Source organism: Pithys albifrons, chromosome 1, assembly GCF_047495875.1.
Source record: "Pithys albifrons albifrons isolate INPA30051 chromosome 1, PitAlb_v1, whole genome shotgun sequence".
NCBI classification, from domain to species: Eukaryota; Metazoa; Chordata; class Aves; order Passeriformes; family Thamnophilidae; genus Pithys; species Pithys albifrons.
Window position 1 is genome coordinate 69728401 of NC_092458.1, and position 18630 is coordinate 69747030.

The 18630-nt window shown below is 37.3% G+C and overlaps 1 protein-coding gene across 6 annotated transcripts in view; it reads right to left on the reverse strand.

The window, feature by feature from the left end:
• ZMYM2 (zinc finger MYM-type containing 2) overlaps window positions 1-18630 on the reverse strand; it is an 83407-nt gene that overhangs the window by 11875 nt on the left and 52902 nt on the right. For all 6 annotated transcript variants that reach the window (XM_071554393.1, XM_071554412.1, XM_071554421.1 and 3 more), the window contains 7 exons: window positions 11943-12115; window positions 5841-6006; window positions 4991-5025; window positions 3131-3260; window positions 2846-2961; window positions 1843-2014; window positions 266-373 (listed from right to left, as the gene is read on the reverse strand). In XM_071554393.1, the coding sequence (XP_071410494.1) occupies window positions 266-373; window positions 1843-2014; window positions 2846-2961; window positions 3131-3260; window positions 4991-5025; window positions 5841-6006; window positions 11943-12115 (900 nt within the window). The remainder of the gene's footprint in view (window positions 1-265; window positions 374-1842; window positions 2015-2845; window positions 2962-3130; window positions 3261-4990; window positions 5026-5840; window positions 6007-11942; window positions 12116-18630) is intronic.

The following is an 18630-nucleotide window of genomic DNA, read 5'->3' on the forward strand; positions in this document are numbered from 1 at the left end:
GTCCACATTCAAACCAAATTATGCAGCTAACTTGTTTGTGAAATGTAAATTCCCCTTTTCTTTGCATTGTTTCAAATACTGTGTTTAGAAAGATGGAAGAACTAATTCAGAAGTCCCCATTCTTACAAAGAAATGGCAAAGTTTTACATAACAGTCAGTCAACTGGATCCTGCAACCAAATAAAGCTTCTCTGAAAGGATGATTAAACAAAGTACAACGGCCACTCACAATGTCACAATATTTATTAAAAGCATAGAAAAATTACCTCTTGGAAAGTCTATTTCAATATCAAGGTCTGGCTCATATGGAACATCAGGCAAGCTTGTCCGTGACTCTGTTTCTGAGTTTAGTAGATTTGAGTCAGCTATCACCCCTGTTAAAAAAAAAAACAGAAAGAAAAGGAAAAACTCATTATTTTAACCAACACATGGATTAGTAAACACTGCAGATTTAGAACTTTAGATGCCAAGTGGTTCTAAAGCTGCTTGTTCTGCTTGTCACTGCCCCACATTTTATTGTTCTTGGGTTATCAGATCTTCTTCTCCAACCTCATTTCCTTCAGACATAAGAGAGACATACTAGCCCTTTATCCTTCTTCATTAAGATGAATCAGCAAAGCACATGTATAGAAAATCAAATATTTGAGATCCTATCAGCCAATCACAGAACTCAAACAAGCCTGACAAACCTAACTATTTTTCTACCTGATTCTGTCACAATGGAACAAATTTTCAAGTTTGTTTTTGTAGTATCTGTTTCACAAACAAGGCAAGCAAGCAGGGAAGAACAAAGCTTGACCTCTTTCCAACTTCTGGCAAAGACAGCTTTCTCCAAATTCAGTCCTCTGCAAACAAGCAAGCTCTGATGACATACATCTGCTCATTTGGCTGTACCTCACAAAACAGAGCAAGGACCTGCAAGTGGCAATCTTGCAGCACTACCAGAAATGTGCACTTGTAGTGAGGGAATGGCAATGTTTGAAAGCAGTAAGCCTCCTGGGACTGTAGTTCCACTGGCCTCCTGTTTACCAGGCACAAGGCAAAAGTTCATATAATTTATCAACATCTTTTCAGACACCTGTTCAAAGGCTTGAAAAAGTCCCAAAATTTCACTTGAGTGAAGGCAAATTTAAAAATACAGAAGAGGCTTGGGAATTTTGGCAGGCAGGGCCAGGAAAGGGGAACAGAGACATGTGCACTGAGAAAATATAATTATAGGATACGTAATTCTGATCTTCAGACATAAAGTTTTATTATGAGAATAATGTTGATAATGCACTGGTGTGTTGGTTGTTCAGTTTCCCATGTTCTGCCAGAGAGCAGGTACACAAGAAGCTGAGAGGGAGCATGTCCAGAACAGCTGAGCTGAAACATCCAAAGGGACATCCCATACCACAGAATGCGATGTTCACTATATATGAAGGGGAGTTGTCTGGGGATCCAGTGAATGCTGCTTGGGGTAGGATGGGCATCCATCAGCAGGTGGTGAGCAACTGCATTCTGTATCACATAGTTTTCTTGTGTTTTAGTCCTCTCTCTCCCCTTTTCATGGTATTTATTACTATTAGTACCATTATTATATTTTATTTCAATTATTAAACTGTTCTTAACTCACAAGGTTTACTTTTTTTCTGATTCTCCTCCCCACCAGGTGTGGGGGAAGTAAGCAAGTGGCTGTGTAGTATTTAGTTGCCTTCTGGGGTTAAACCATCAAGGCAACTTAATATAAGATCTCAATGACAGCACTGTTGTACTCAAACTTTCCCACTAAACCCAACACTTCTCTTGATTCACACACATCCCTCAGCAGTCCAAAGAGCTAGAAACTCATCAGGAAACTCACCAGCCATGTCAGAAGCTTCAGCTTTTCCAATGTGCTCAGGTACCACCCCTGACAAGTTCAGTAGCTCAGTTTCTAAAGGATCTGAGGGCACTTTGCCCCTCAGCTCTTCTATTGGTGCATGGATTTTTTCACTGCTATCCAGAGTACTGGGCAAAAACACTGGAACTGGCACCTGTGCAGTCAAGGAGACAGAGATAATTAGAAAAAATGCTGCAACAAAGCATCAACAGTAGCCAACACAGAAGAAAACTCTATACTCCTCTTCCAAAAGACAGAGTTACTGCAGATTAGAAACAAATCACTCCAATGTGAGCTAACAAAACATGCTGACAGGTTAAAAAGCTCAATATAAATGACTGAGAACAGAAGGAAAAGCAGGAAAGAATACAGAAAAAAATAAAAACATGACAAAATATAGATGGTCAAATGGACTTCGAAGTTTCAAACAGATCTGATTAGAACCTCAGACTAATAGATTGAACAAATCAGCATCCTCTCTTAGTGGTTTGTTTGTGAAATACGGAATTTTAGGAAATCAGGGCTTTTTTTCCCCACCATTTGGATGAGATTAGGTATATAAGTGATAACAAATTAAGGAGTTATTTTCTTTTGCCAATAAAAGTCCAGGTTTGGGGTTATTTTCCTTTGCTTTTCTTCCTTCTGTTTATCCCATTCTGCCATTCCTTCTCAATGTAACCTTTTTGGCTTCCTCGTTACCAGAACAAATCTTGCTCTTTCAGGCCTATTCAGCACACTCAGAATTGTTCCTAAAACGTTCAGCAGCACGAGATTTGCACACAAGAAGCAGGCAGATAATTCCTAAATTAAAATCAGGTACTTAAGTGCCACTGGCAGACTCTAATGCTTTTTCAATTAGTGCTGCAGCATCCTGCAATCCTTTAAACAGATCCAAACAAGAACAGCCAATATGAAGTGGTTCCACAAACACACACACACACGTGAATAGATGCCAATTTTGAAATGAAGCTGAAGTTTCACTTACAGGAACAGGAACTGTTGTAGGAACAGGAACAGTCTGACTATACATGTTCATAGGCACCGGAACATAGATAGGTACAGGAATAGGCACTGGGACATACTCTTTTTTCCAATCACCTTCTATTAAAAGAAACAAGAAAAAGGCAAACACTGCCATGTTTTCAAATACATTTTACACCTGCCATATAGTGAAAAAAATCAGAATATTTGCAGTATGTTCAAAGAAAGTTACAGTTAAGGAAAATCTGCAATGAAGAAATTGGCAGTTCCAGCAGAGTTCAGGAGTTACCTGTCTGAGAAGACTTTGTCTGCATATGAGGTTTACAGTACGTGGCTTTTGTCATTGTCAAAGGCTTACAGAGAACTGCCTTGTTCTTCATTTCTCTGTTAGGTGTTGGAGAAGGTGGTGGTGCTGAGCCCTGCAGACAAGCAAATAAGAGAATGTGCTATTGCACCAAACCGATTCCAATATGAAGTTCTTGACTTAATGTATCAGTTGATACTTTTCATAAAGGAGATACTGAAGAGGAAGCTCACAAAAGCTCAACACACCAGCATCAACTACTATTCTGTAACTGCAAGCTATTCTACATGCCTAGTCATGAGCTGCCAGTGCCAGGAACATAACAACATTCAGTTGTGTTTGACTCACTGTAACAACTTCTGGCTCATTTGCCCTTTTTTTTTAAATTTAAGGGAAAGATTTTGTTTACATTCTTGTTTAAATGAAAGCACAATTTAAGCAATTTTATAATGTAAAAAATAATTTTAGCTGTACAAAGAATTCACTATAAGCAGCGTAGCAAACTTTAAGCTCAAGGTCTAAGCTTCTTGAAATATGCTATAATCCAAAGATCACATTTAAAAAAAAAGTATTTCTGAATAAAAATTCTCTAAACAATTTTTTAGTACCTAAAGTATAGACTTCGAGCTCCCTCTGCTGGCTCTGCAATAGTGACAAAAAATACTTGGGAACATCCCATATTGCTCAAACTGCAGCCTTAGAGACAAGAAGGAAAAAAATACCCCTTGTTCCAGACATGGTTTTTGTACCCTAGCACCTGTTTTAGAACCCGATTTAAGAAATACTCAGTTTTATTTGGCCATATGTAGGAAGATTAGCTCCACTTGTCCTTCTAAATCCAGCACGAAAATCAAGTCCCAAGAACAGCACTACACTCTAACAGGTGTACACTTTCTAAAATACACTAAAAGATACTGCTTCACATATAGCTTTGACATGGTCTTTTAATTAAACATAAAATGCTAGAAGTTCTTAACATGACAGTTTAGCTTGTCTGATGTCTCTAGTAACCTAAGCAATTTTATTTTCTGTGTTTTTCATAAATATATTTATAATGCCATCAAAAAACCTGCACTTGAATACAAGATTTATCTTTAATGCCTATTTGCATTTAAAAGGTGAGTCAATTTTCTCCTTGGAGGAACAGGCAGTTCCGAGACCTCCCATGTGACAAGCAAATCAAAATAAAACTGTTTCAAACAAAACACACTAAACTAACTGAAACAATACTAGTATTTTTGACAAGCTGACAAACACTGAAACTCTAAAATGCTCCACTGATGATTCCCACTCTCCCAGACAGGAATCCTGCAAAAGGTTAGTTATGCTTCCCTACTCTGTCACCTGCAGCAAAGTCAATTAGACAGACCTTCAGCAACCAGAGCATTCTGCTATTGGGAATGATAAAATTTAAGATCCTAAGCCCTATTTTCAGCCTTTCAAAGCTTAGCTACAATCTTAATATTCTAATTGGTCAGTGGAATTCTCTTCCCTTTCTATACTCAATAAAGGCACCTAAACATGTGAATAAGACACACAGTTAGTTGATTAACTTTGAAGCAACACTTGAACGTACTATAGGTATAAAACACATGGCTGATGATCTAGTTTCCCAGAACACATAGAAAGGATAAAGTATGAACATTTAAAAATTTTATTTCAACTACTGACATGAAAAAAACTAAAAAAACTCCATAAATTATCATTCAAAGAGACTAATTTTTTGTTTTTAATAGCATCCCCTTTTAAGTCCCCAGGATCTCACATTTTAAATACATCATTTTTATTTATGTATATATTTTATATATATATTTATGAGTGTGTGTGTTAAATATATGTACTTACCGTCATTTTTGACCGGGGGGTTTGACAGCCCTGATCTAAAAGTATAAGGAAACATTTTTAGAATTATTTTTTCCCCTCTTTGAAAATCTAAGCACATTTCAGTAAGCAACCCCTGGCAACAACTCTAATCAATATAACATTAAATTAACGGCACTGATGAGCACCACACTGCAGGTGAGAACAGCACACAAGACTCTTCCTTCACAGCCACCTCACTACTCCAGTATTGAGTCTTACACAAATGCAAACGCTAAACTCAGTGCTCTTACCAGATGTGAATACAGCCTCTTCCAGAAAAGTAAATACCATAACGTTCAGATATGAAAATGGCTATACAAAGAAGGTGTGTTCCCATAATTGCATTTAAAAGCTGATTTATTTGAACTTTGACTGACTTGCCATTTATACCACACAAATATGCACTCAGCAAATTTACATAGTACCTATTGCCAACAGAAAGGAAAAAAAAGTAATGTGTGCCTCTTATCTAGATACTTTAACTAAATTTAATTTTCATTTCAATTTCACTTATTTCCTTTTAATTCCATTTTTTTCTCATTCCTAGTGCATTTATCTACTCTGTGACTAAAAGGCATTTTGAGAAGTGTTTGCAGAGCAACTAGTGACAAACTAGCACAACAAAAGGAGGAAAACATCTTCTGTTCCCATAATGATACAACACTAAAGTTACACAACCCAAAACAGCTCAGTGATGCCCCTGATGACAACATAAAATGGGATGATCTCTAATGCTGTTTATTATAACACATAAATAATTCATGCAGCTTTCAATTGTTCATGTAAAGGAAGCATCCTGTTTGACATTTATGAGCCATGAAGCAGAACATACCATAGTACAAGTTCTCAGGTCCTTTCTGGGTTGCCAGGTTTGGCTCGTTCTGTTGGCAGTAGAAGCGGAGCAGGCAGTGCTGATCGCAGAAGTGTTTCATTTCACCGCGCCACTGCACCTTCTCTTTGAGGGTTCCTTGGGACTTACAACAGTCACACCGCACAGCCTTAATGCAAAGGAAGATTTGGACATTTTTAAACAAGCCTTGGAAGAAAAACTATTTCTACATTTTAAAAGGTTACATTTTCAAGAGCACTGAGGACTCATTACCACTACACAGTTAAATCTCGCTCACTTACAGCAGTCACACTACCTTCTAACCTGTGTACATAGGCATGTCTGTTACATCACGCTTGATTGTGTGCTGAGGGTTAACACCCACAATAAATCTGCTTTGTTTTACTAATTCTTCATTAAATCTTTAAAAATTGCTGACTTCTAAACAGTCAGCAAAAAATTAATTTTAGGTATTTATTCTAATTAATTCCATTTAAGCATTCTGCAAAACAAGAGCAGAAAGTGACAGACTCCTTAATGACTCTATTGGCAAATAGAGTTCTTTTTTGATCCCCGCAAAGTTTGGTGTTTTTTTGTTTTAAGTCACCAATAGAATCACTTCTCTAGGTATCAAATCAGCCCTTTAGTGTTAAGTAGATTTTATATCTTTGTTATTTTCATTGTTTGGCAACAATTATACATTCCAATTCTTTAGTTCATCCAAATTTCTATGTGATTTATAAACAATTGCTCTCAAACTAAAGAGGGCTCCCCACAATCTAGTTGGCCAGCAACTTGAAACTCAAACACGATCTTTCACCAGCCTACACAATATTTTCGTGAGGCATCCCTAAGAGATACTGTTTTCTTCCAAAAGGGATTCCACTGCATTGAATCTGCCAGGCTAGAAATTATTGTCTGAACAGTGGTATCTGAACAGCTCAGCTCGCCTTGATATTGCTTGCAACTTCCATCCTAAAGCAGACCTTGAAAAATAAAAGTTTTATAGATGCTCAGGAATCCAAAGTAAGTCAACAATATAGCCAGGAGAGTAAGAGGGAAGTTATAACAATATGCAACATAAAACATTAATACATAAAACCATACACAACACTGCAGTTATGCACAAGGCTCTGATGGCTTAAGAAACAAAACAAAAGCCCAACTGTAGTTTTAAGTGACTCCAAAACATATGAACAGGCCAATTAGTTCAAACTTAAAAAATTCCTTCTCTGTTACTTGAACAGTCCAGTACCATCCTCTGGCAATGTAAGAAATTGAGCTCTCAGTTGTAATTTTCAAGTATTTAAAGATGATACATAGAGAGACTTGATTCTAACAGTGTAACCAGCTTTTAATTGGGAGCAATTAAAGCTGCAGCTTCAGGATTACCTCACAGAAAGGGCAGGTATTTCTCTTTCCCCTCCTCTGTGCAGGTGTCAGCAGGAGTGCTTACACACCTGCAGGACACACAAGGTCAGAGACCTTACAGCACTGCATTATCCCCATCCTCCCTCAAATTTGTTACATTTATCACTTGGACTTTCTGCTGATGCTGATCCACAGTTCTTTTTGCAGCAGAGATCTTCTCAGTGGGACAAAAGAGCAAGTAAGTTGTATTCTTGGAAGGGTGTGGGGAAGATGATGAAGTGTAGAGTGTTGCCAAAATAGTCTAGATTAATCAGTTCAGGGAAGCTGTGAATTCACACATTCAATGCATCTTCCAAAGCTACCAAAAAGACTGAAATACCAGTAGATAAAAATTATGTATAATTCACTCTAATTTTAAACCTCAGTCCCGCCTAACACTGTTTGACAGCTGACCCATGTACAGAAAAGCCCATCTCTTCTGACCTGCTGCACACTGCTTGACTATCAAAACACCACTTTTTGCTCAATTTTTAATCTCCTTCAGAGAAAGAAAAAGGGGTCAAATCTCATCAAATTCAGCAACTACAGCCTTCCTACAGCAGGGCCTGTTGTGATAGGACAAGGAGTAATGGTTTTAAATTGAAGGAGGGTCAATTTGGATTAGGATTTTCTAAAAGAAGTTTTTTAGAATGAGGGTGGTGAAACACTGGAACAGGTTACCCAGAGAGGCTGTAGATAGTCCATCCCAGGAAATATTCAAGGCCAGGTCGGATGAGACTCTGGGCAACTTCATCTTGTTGACGATGTCCCTGCTCATTGCACAGGTGTTGTACTAGAAGCCCTTTAAAGGTCCCTTCCAACCTAAACTCTTCTGTGATTCTATGATTTCTGCAACTGTTCTCTTCCTCTTCTGGTTTATTTTGTTCGTTTAGGCCTTTGAACAAGTGTATTATTGTATCTTTTGTGCTTCTCCAAAGTTAATTAGATGAAAAAAAATTCGGTTTGCTTCCCCATGGAAGTTACTATTTCTTAGCAAACTTGAGATTCCTTTAATAGCGATGTTTCACTTCTCATCCCTACATTTGCTACATCATTCTATCATTTAATTAATTGTGCTTACAGTCAGTATTATACATCCTTCCATGCACTCAAGTTTCCTGTTACTTTCTTGCTTACCCACTGCCCTGACCATGAAATTTATTGGAAGAGAAAGTGAACTAATGGTTTTCACGACATTCTACGATTTTATGACTTTCTGCTTTTTCCTTCCTTCCTTCCTTCCCCTTTCCATTTGTTTTCATTTGGGATACTGGCATTATACGTTGACTCTACAAAAAAACTGCCTTCAAGTCTGCTCTGTCTCTGTGTTTCCAAAAAGCCCATCTCTACTTCCTGTGCTTCAACTGCACTTAAGTCCTTTGCCACTCATGACTACGTTTTGGTGTATTTCTTTTCCCATTTCTTCAACATGTTCAAATGAGCATGGTGACTAGTATAAATCACTGATGTTTGCCCCAAATTAGGGTTAAAGAACAAACTTTTCATATGTGGGGACTTTTACTTACATTTTTAATCCTTCCATCACCTGTTCCTAAATGTTCTTCAACAGTATTAACTTGACCTAATCTTAGCTGTCTATTACGACTTCAGTTGCAACAAATAGGAAGCGAAAGATATTTCCAGAGAGTGAGTAAGAGAAAGGAGATCAACTATTCTGAAAGTGTACTTACTGGAAATTGAGATGCCATCTACAGAACGGCTGAATTCAGACAAGAGAAACTCCACAAGGCTGTCTTGCTGCCTTTACCATTTTGATTAACGCTGGCTCCAGTTTCGCATTTTACCACTGCTGACAATCGTTGCTATCTGAGCTCACCATCCACAATCATTTTTCTATGACTCAGACTGTAGCTCCCCCACCTCCTACTCCTTCTTGCTGCAGAAACCTGACCTCCACTGTATACACAGTCCCACTGCACATGCTGAGTCTTATTTATTCTCCACTGTAGCCTTGAATGACCTGTGTACGCCTCAGCTGCAGTACTTTCAGCAATGTTTCTCAATGTATATTTAAAGAAAAAGATTTCTGTGCTGTTCTCAGAACTGTACACTCTTTTACAAGGTACTTGCAATGCTCCAGGATAACATCAAATGATTGAAATGGTCATCAAACATCAAGCTATTAAAACTTTTATATTGAAATTTCCCAGGCATTTTTCAGATTAATAACCAAACCATTGCATGCAAGTTTACAGGAGGACTTCTAATCGCTTAGGGAACTAACCTTAAGACACAAAAACTTTACCTCTTGTCTAAGAGGTGCATGGACAAAATAAAGTAGAAATTTCCTCAGAATAGGCACCAGCTGGTAACTGTAGCTGCTGCCCAACAGATGATTAGGACTAACCTATTCTTTTATATTGCAATGTCTCATATTAGGTTTAAAGGACACTTTTAGATCAGTCTGATGAACTTGTAACACTCCTAGGTAACAGTTGTTGTGCTTCTAACCATTGCTAGCTTTTTCTGGGTTTTTGATAGGAGAATTTTAGCATTCAGGGACATTCTCCCATAATGCTTGACTATTTTTAAAGGTTACGGTGTTTTTCAGATAATACTACATGAGAAAGATGTGTCCATAAAAAAAAGTAGACAAAGAAGATGGAGACAAACACTTGTTTAATGAACACAATGATGGTGTTAAAACATTACTAGGTTATTACTACTTAGTTCTCTTTCAGGTATACAGTCATTGAAACTCCAAAATAACACTGAACATTGCATAAATGAGACAAAGCTCATACATATGTAACTATTCTTTTAAGAAGCTAACAGACAAAACAGCTAATGAAGTACAAATTCGGGGAGTGGTCTTTATCTATTCTGTCTTCCTACATTTCGATCATCATCTATTCATGGCTAGGTAAGAACATGAGCTAACAATGTAGTACCAAATCTAAGATATCTGGAGTGACTTTTATAAAAGTGGGAAATGTTAGGAGCAAGGGTGTAGAGAAAAAAAAAACAATTTAAGCAAAAGACACAATTTCCCAAAACCTATTATATGTCTTCCCCGTATAGTAAATTCCAAACCTTTATAACCAAAGCCCAACTATGTAAAGGCTTTAAGAAGCACTTGAAAAAAATGACTATCAACAATTCTTTAACATGCAAGTGTAACAGTCAAAAAGTAGAAATATCTACCACCTCAGCCTCATCAAAAACATCGAAAGTCACTATTTACCAGCAAATCCATTTAAAAGGATTTCACATCGTCATATCTAACCTTCCTGGAACACTGTACCATCAGCATTGCTTAAACAGATTTCATGGGCCAATTAAGTTATTACTTCATCCCATGAATCAGGGTAACCTGAAGTCTGAGTTTTCAAGTGGTTCTCAAAGCTGAATCACAGTACAAGCTTCCATAGAAGCTTATGCACACGGAACTGGTTTGGTATGCACAACCCCAGACTACATTATTTGCTGGATCACCAAAGATTTCTAAAGCACACCAAAGATTCAGTAAGTTCTCTATCAGAAGGCACTTTTTATGCAGGGATAAATTTCACCTCATACCCCAAGTTTTAAGGCATATAGATTCAATATTATTGTATGAAGTTAACATTTTAGTTAAGAACTTTGCAGCCAAGCTTCATCCCCCTATTTTCAAAAGAGACAAAAGAAACACATTGAGGTCTTCAATAGTTTTCAAAATGTCTAACAAGACCCTACATACATTTTTCAAAATAAAGAATTCACAGTGTTTGGCTGTAACATTTCTGGAACCAGCCATTCCAAAATATCAGCTACATCTTCATATTCAGTTCTTTTATGGTAGGTAGATCATCTTGAATTACAGACTTGTGTCTAGCCCTCTAACATTTCAAGCTTTTTATTGCCTTCCAGGCTGCGTGCAGAGTTTTGGTACTGTGATGAATTTTGTACTGTCTTTTTGCAATTGCATCCACAAGTGTAGTTCTTGTTTTGATATTATCAGTGTAGCTTTCCAGGATGTTCACACCAGAGATCAAATATTTTATATCCATGGCACTAATCGCAGGTTTTCATCTTTTTCTTTCACAAAAAATGTAAACAAAACCTCTTAATGTGAACTCTTTGCTGGTTGTGCTTCACAAGGTAGTTAAACTTCCAGAGATTAAGAAATAGATGCCATCGGTTTGATTTAAACTTTTATTAGAAATCCATTTGGTCTTGCTTTTCCCTTTGGCATCCTTTCCACTGGGAAATACTGAACAATCAAAGCCTCTGCAGTTCAAACTGTGGGAGAAGGGAAAAGGCAAAAAAGGAGGCAAAAACAGGAAGAAGAAAAACTCCGCTAACCTAGTTTATTGTCAGTGAACTGAAGGTATCCTCCTGCTACTAACAGTGTTGTCAACATTCTGAACACACATTTAAGAAGTTTTGACAAGAAAAATGTGGTATCAAATGAGAAAAAATTAGAATTGTAAAGTAACAAATATACATAGTAATTTCTTGGTTTTATGTAACTCAAGACTTCCTTGCCAAATGAATTAATAAAATCAGGTGACAGAAATGCTGCTCTAAGATCTACGAAAACTCAAATGATGAAATTAATACATTTGCTTGTTGTATAGCAAATGCTTTGCTGAAGTAATCCATATTTGCTGCACAGTCCTTGAGATATCCTCACATGTGCATTTTTGGTTTTTTTAACTGTGGAGCTCTCGTCAAAAATTCTGAGTTACTTGCCTTGTAGTACCAGTCCTGAAATTTTTTACAGCACTCTTCACTGCAGAAATCTCTCACTACACCATCAAGTTCCTTAGTTGCTCCCTTTTTGCACAGCTGTGAGCAGTAATTACAAGAAACACATCTCAGTCCTAACCGTCTTGCAAAGTCTTGTTTATATAGCAGCTTGCAGCCTGGAAACAGATTTTAAACATTAGGAACAAAGTAATTTTTACAGAGAGATATCACAGTTAAGAGTTAAATATCGAAAATTAAATGAATACAACAACAGCTAACAAGTGGGGCTTCAGGCAAATTCAGGTTGCATAATAAAACTGTATTTCAAGACATTTATCTGAACACCTTTCCTGCACAACTCTATAGTTTTCTGTGATGCCTGCATCTTTTTCAAAACTCCGTGGTGAATCTTTGCTTATCAAAGCCTTGAATAAACAGTCAGGAAAAAATACATGATTTTCTTTTAATATAGACATACAAAAGCATTGACTTGGAATTACATTGCTCGGTTACACATCCTTAGAATGCCAGACATCCAGACAACACTATCTGCTAAAGAAATACCTATCTGCAGCGATCAACTTTATTTAATTACTACCTTTATTCACATTAATACCACAAACCACTTATGACAACTCATCAATTTTTACAAACACTAATATGTACAAGATGACCCAAGAACTAAGGAGTTTGTTAAAAAATATGACTATAAAGTAAGTAATGACCAGTACTGAGAATAATTATGCAATGAAAGGAGATTACATATGAAATTTGTGAAGAATTTGTATGCAATTAATATTTTAATTTTTCTTCTCACACTGGGGTTGGGTGGGGGTATTGGTTATTTTAGTTTGGGTTGGTTGGGTATTTTTGTGTTGGTTTTGTTTTGGTTTTTTTTTTCCATTTGTTATGCAGTCATAAATCCAAGGTTGCCATAATGACAGCTGTATTCTTCCATTATCTGATCCTCCCTCAAGCAAATTAGAAAAGACATTCTAACGTATTAAATGTGTTAAAAGATGAACACTGTAGCTATTATACAGGCTATTTTGAGAATATAATGTATTTAAACTACCTCAAATCTAGTCTCTATTCAGCTGGTGCCTAAAATCATATACCACATGCCTCTGTAATTGCCCTAATTTTATAGAAGAGAACAGAACAAGAAGACAAAGTAACTCTATGTCAACCACTGGAGGGACAAGATAACATTTACACAGACCTAAGGTACTGCACCCTGTTTTTACGACCTCCCAAATATCACAATACCATCAAAGACCAGTGGACTGTACATATGCCCTTCAGCTGTCCACTCTGGAAGGGCATATATACGATCTAACAGATGCAGACACCTCTATTCCAGTATGTTATGAAACTCAGTATGTAACAAACAAGCTGCACTTCCTCTGCCATACAGAATACCATATTCAGTAATTTCAATTAACTGACTTGTGCTGTTGTCTATTAGGGTGGAGTTCACATGTGTGAAACTGAGATACTACTTTTAAATCACTAAAAGCACAAAAGTAAATGGAAGCTGCAGCAGACAGCATCTTCCAAAAGGTTACTGAGGAACTTTACCTTGCAATGCAACAAGCTTTGCTAACAAATTAAATTTACTAGTCTTTGCAAAACAAGACCATCAGAGAATATTGCACTAATAAGACACTGTTAAGTAATAACAGTTTTAAACTTCTTTTTTTTAAAGTTCTCTATCTGGTTCTTTAACAACAGATAAAGAAAATTATCAACACAGAAAACAGGCAGCGCAGATGGAAAGTGATAAATCAAGCAACCATCCTTACAGTACAACTAATTTGTATTTTAAATATACTGCTTTGAAGGAATAGCAATTCTATAGATACCAGTGTGTGCAAGCTATTAGTTGAAAGTACCCATTGCAAGCATACAACACTTCTTGCCCGTATTTTTGACTCCTGGCTGTATCTCTCTATTATTGCATGGTCCGTCAGACTCTTCCCAGTTCTGTACAATTCCAGAGACAGTTTAGCACCACAATGTACCCTTCTCTTCAGCTGTGTCTTAGAAAAGCCATCCAATGCTGCATCAGCTTTTCAAAGCTACAGATTAGTAGTCCAGATTAGTAGTCCTCCACTACTACCAATTAGGTAACCTGTGTCCACCTGGCTAAATAGTTTACAAAAAGAGATGGACAAAGTTGACATTTTTCTTGGCTGCTAAACTACAGGAAGTAAAATTAAGATGCTGCTGCTGTAATATTAGACAAAAAAAGTTATCAGGTAAGAAATTTTCCATTTTACAGTGAAACATCTCCCACAGCTCTAAGGACTCATGGTAAAAATGAGAAGTGAACTTTAAGTAAGGGGAAACAAAAAGTCCAACATTCCAGCCATCAAGACTAAATACCTGAAAAACATGGGGTTTTTTTCATAGATCACTGGGGTACTTGCTGAAGGAGGCCTCTACAGCAGATAGAAAATCCATGTCTATAAAACTTCAGATATTGACATTGACTGCTAAAATCCAAGTACAAAGGCTTTCTTTTGCAACATCATGTGTAAAATTCTTCAGCTTTGTCTGAAACTTTTTAAAAGTCTTTGTAATAGGTAACTTAACCTACCCGGCCAGGGAATATTTGGTTTAGCTTCAAGATCTTGTCACTTCAAAGAGAAAACAAAATAACTTTTCTAGGTCCTTGGTGCAACCTAGGATACACATTTTATGATAAATGCTATGGTTCTGGCTGGAATAGTAAGTCTTTCTTTGTATGGAAAAAAGCATTCACCTTCGGCATTCTGAGCTCCAGCAACTTGGTCTTCATGGTGCACACACAAGGGAAATCCTGAATCAATACAGCAGCAGCAGACAGGATGGCTTTGTAGATGTGACTGTGAAGTGGGCTTTGACTTACAGTACATTGTGTAATACAAAAAGCACTGACCTTTCTAATATCAACACTAAAATCCTGAGAGTTTGGCCAGCCTAACTCCCCTGAGGACTTGGGAGTTCATGAGTATAAGCACTGCCTAAAACAAACAGCTGACAACATCAACATTTGGAGCAGAAAGTTATGAGTCAAATCCTAAATTCCTCAGGATTTCGGCTACAACACCAGACGTGCAAGTTACAGTGTGACCAGATGCAACCTCTAGTGGTCTAAAGTGACTGAGAGAAAACAGCACTTATTTTCAAAGGAACATGTAAGCACAGGTCACTTGACTCAAGGTGCACCAGGAATCAATTATCAAATTTCTAACAGACCAGCCTGCAAGTCAGCCATCTGAGAAAGATCACTAAGAAGCATTTTCAGACAAAGTATTTCTCAAAGTGTATCTCAAAATCTGAAGCAGGCAAAAAAGTAGCAGCTGAGTGTCTGCTAAATTATCATAACATATCATTAATTATGCTATTAGAATTCTGGCTTCCAAACAAAGCCCAGCACAAAACCCACCTCTTCCAACAGTCTGGAATTTTGGTTCCCCACATAAATGGTAGAGAGAAGATTACTGACAAGGCAGCACCCAAGCAGTTCCTCCAAACCTTCACCTCAGGGAGGTTCCAGGTTAAGAGAGCTTCCTTTCTCTCGGCAGATCCAAGAGCTGCCAGGTCCAGCCCTGTGGAGCTGCCCATAGCAGGAAACCTGCTTCACTTGACTTGACTGTAGACTCAGTGCAAGCAAGCTACTTAAGAACCTGATCCTATTCCACCAGTACCTACCTGAATTACAGAAACCTCAGTACATTTCCACATCAAGTAGCTGTGAAAAGGAATGCTGAACTTAGAAATATTCCCAAATCCTCATCACCAGTCTCTTTTTATCACAGAGAAGAACATCTTTTACAGAAAGTAATTGTTCCACTCTAAAAGAAATTGGATTTTTAACTCTGAGGGCTGTACTTACTAGACTGTATTTGTCCTTCCAATAATACACAAGACCTGCTGTCCTATCTTGTAATAACTCCCAGTGTTAACCATTAACAACTTCATCTAGAGAAGAATCCAATGGGCCTGTACTATCTCAAGCCTGCAGCATCACAACCTAGGTCTTAAAGATTCCTGGAGCTATGTTCCATCCCCATTTTTCTGCTGTATCTCCCTTTGAACTGTTTTGCATGGAATAGCTACCTCTTCCATACCCTCACCCCTATCATCTGCTGTCTCTGGATTCATAATAAACATCACTATCCTTAGGAAAACTGATGCAAGGCATCCAAATTTTGGGTCCTGCTTGGATTGCCACTAAAGTAGACCTCATCCTCTCTATGTAACAGAAGTTGTGTACTACATCCTTCCTTGTCATTAGCTTAAAAACCTTTTACTATTATTATTTAATTCCACTTTTAGACACCTGCAGTTTATCCTAATATTTTCTGATAATTAGATACTATCTCCTTCCTTTCTCCTTCCTTCCACTCTCACCCAGTTACTCATGTTTTGCTTGTTCTGAAACCTTTCCAGGTTGATTATTCTTTCAGGTTAATAAGAAGCATCTTTATAAGCTTCCTTCTTCTTGTGCTCATAATCTCAGCATCTTACAGTGCATCACCCTTTACCTATAACAGCCAATGTTGTCTTCACTTAAAGAACTATCTCAAATCTCTTTCAAAGACACAACCGTGGAATTAACACTGAGGAATGATAATGTAACAAGGACCACTGGTGTTGAACAATGCACAGGATTTCCCTTGACACTCTTCACGTTATCAGAGATTAACTCTCCACAAATAAAAAAAAATATCAAAGTTGAGCACAACTTGCACTCAAAATTTAAATGGCATTACTTCAACAGTATCAATGTTCCCTCTCCACAGACAGAAGGAAGATAAACACAATCTCCTTTTCAGCTACAAAAACACTGCCAGAAATATCAAATTCCAGGTTAACAAGTTAAAAATTTCACGTAATTTCAGAAGATATGCATCCAAAGAGCACTAAATGGAAATGACATCTACACAACCAGACTCTACCACATCTAGAATACCCCAAGAACCAACTGTCAAGCTCTACCATGTGCATTTGACCAGAAGCTGTGGAACTATGTTTTCCTTCAGCATAGCCAGGAGCCTTCACTTGGTGCTTCTGTTGCAAGGGACCCTGTTAAATATTTTGTAAGGGACTTGTCAGATCTGAATGTTGTCTCTTTTCCCTTAAGTCATTTTTATCAGCAGAAAAGAGTATTTGAGCTTTTACAGTAACAACATTTGTTTGGAATAGTCATTTGCAGCTCAAAGATTTCAGCCCAGACTACAGCCTGAACAACTGAGCTCTACCATCAGAGTCTCCTAACAAAAACAGTCCCACTGTAACTTTTGTCCACAGGAGTCAAAGCAGGTCATGTTCTCTCAGAAAGCCTGGGCACCTCAAAATCTCTCCAAAGCTGACTTTCACCTCTCTACTAACATTATTTGTGGGAAAGGAATACATTCCCTCAGCAACAACATGATTCTTGCAACTGTGAAAGCGCATTTTTATGTATCATACATTTTACAGTATTTAAGACAAGCTTTCCTTTTCATTTATACCCTTTTGCCAGGATATTCCAACCCAGCACCAAATAAACCTTCAAAGAAAGCCACCAGGAAGCTGACACTTTAGGTTAAAATTTATCTCAAGAGGGACACTGCCAAAACAAATGGTCATGAGCAAAACCAAACATTCTAACATTGTAGGCTAGAACTAAACAAGCACCATAGCAAGACCAAGTTATTTTAACAAAGTTGGCCTCTGTCAAGAGCTGCAGAAAGGGAGGTAACAGCTCTATGAAGTACAAATCCAAGAGCTGGTAAAAGAAGATTTCATTATGCAAAACACTTAACTGTGACATGAATTTTACAGATACTAAGTATCTTTTCCCCCCCTCTAACCACATTCTGTACTACTTACCAATTGTTTGATAGCTTGATAGCTATATGCTATTTGCATAAAAAGGTGCTTTTCTATGGCTTTCAAAAATTTCTGTATGCTAGCCCAAATTATGTCCATTTTATTTCTAAAAGCTGTGACAGTGTCTCTAAATTAGATAGCTGATAATGCGAAGTATTAATAAGCTGTTTCTACAGCCCTCACTTTAAAAATAATGAGACCAAACAAAGGAACAAAGTGATTCAAGCAGGCTTGATGGCAACTCCCTTTGTCAGAGGGGAACACATCAAACTTCCTTGGCCCATCAGAGAAGCCCAGCAACTATAACAGTCTTAGCAAACTTCATATCATACAACAGTTTTTAAATTACTTTTTTTCTGTTTCTAATAACAACAAGATTGCAGTAAATTTCAGGCAGTATCTTAATTGGTTGTGAAACACTGTTCTGTAAGCACCTTTGCAAGATTTAACACACTTGTGTTTAGGATAATCTCAATATCTGTATGTTTACATATAAATCTAAATATTAATCAACTGATCATTTAATAGTTTACTTTACTGAACAATTCTCTGTGCAGCAGTGGTTGGAAAAATCCCACTCTAAAATCTACAATGCTTTAAATGAATATACACCTTTCCAAGAGATAACCTAATGTTCTAAATTTCTTTTTCCACTTGCTAGCCTGACAGTATTTTAAAGAAGTCTATCTCTACTCAGATGAAATATCAGAATTGTCTACACTGAGTTTAATCTGCAGAATCCATAATTCCCACAAAGTTGTTAGCATGCTATCAAGATGATAGTACAGTTGCTGTTTTCATAGCTGTCTTTTATCTGTATTATCCA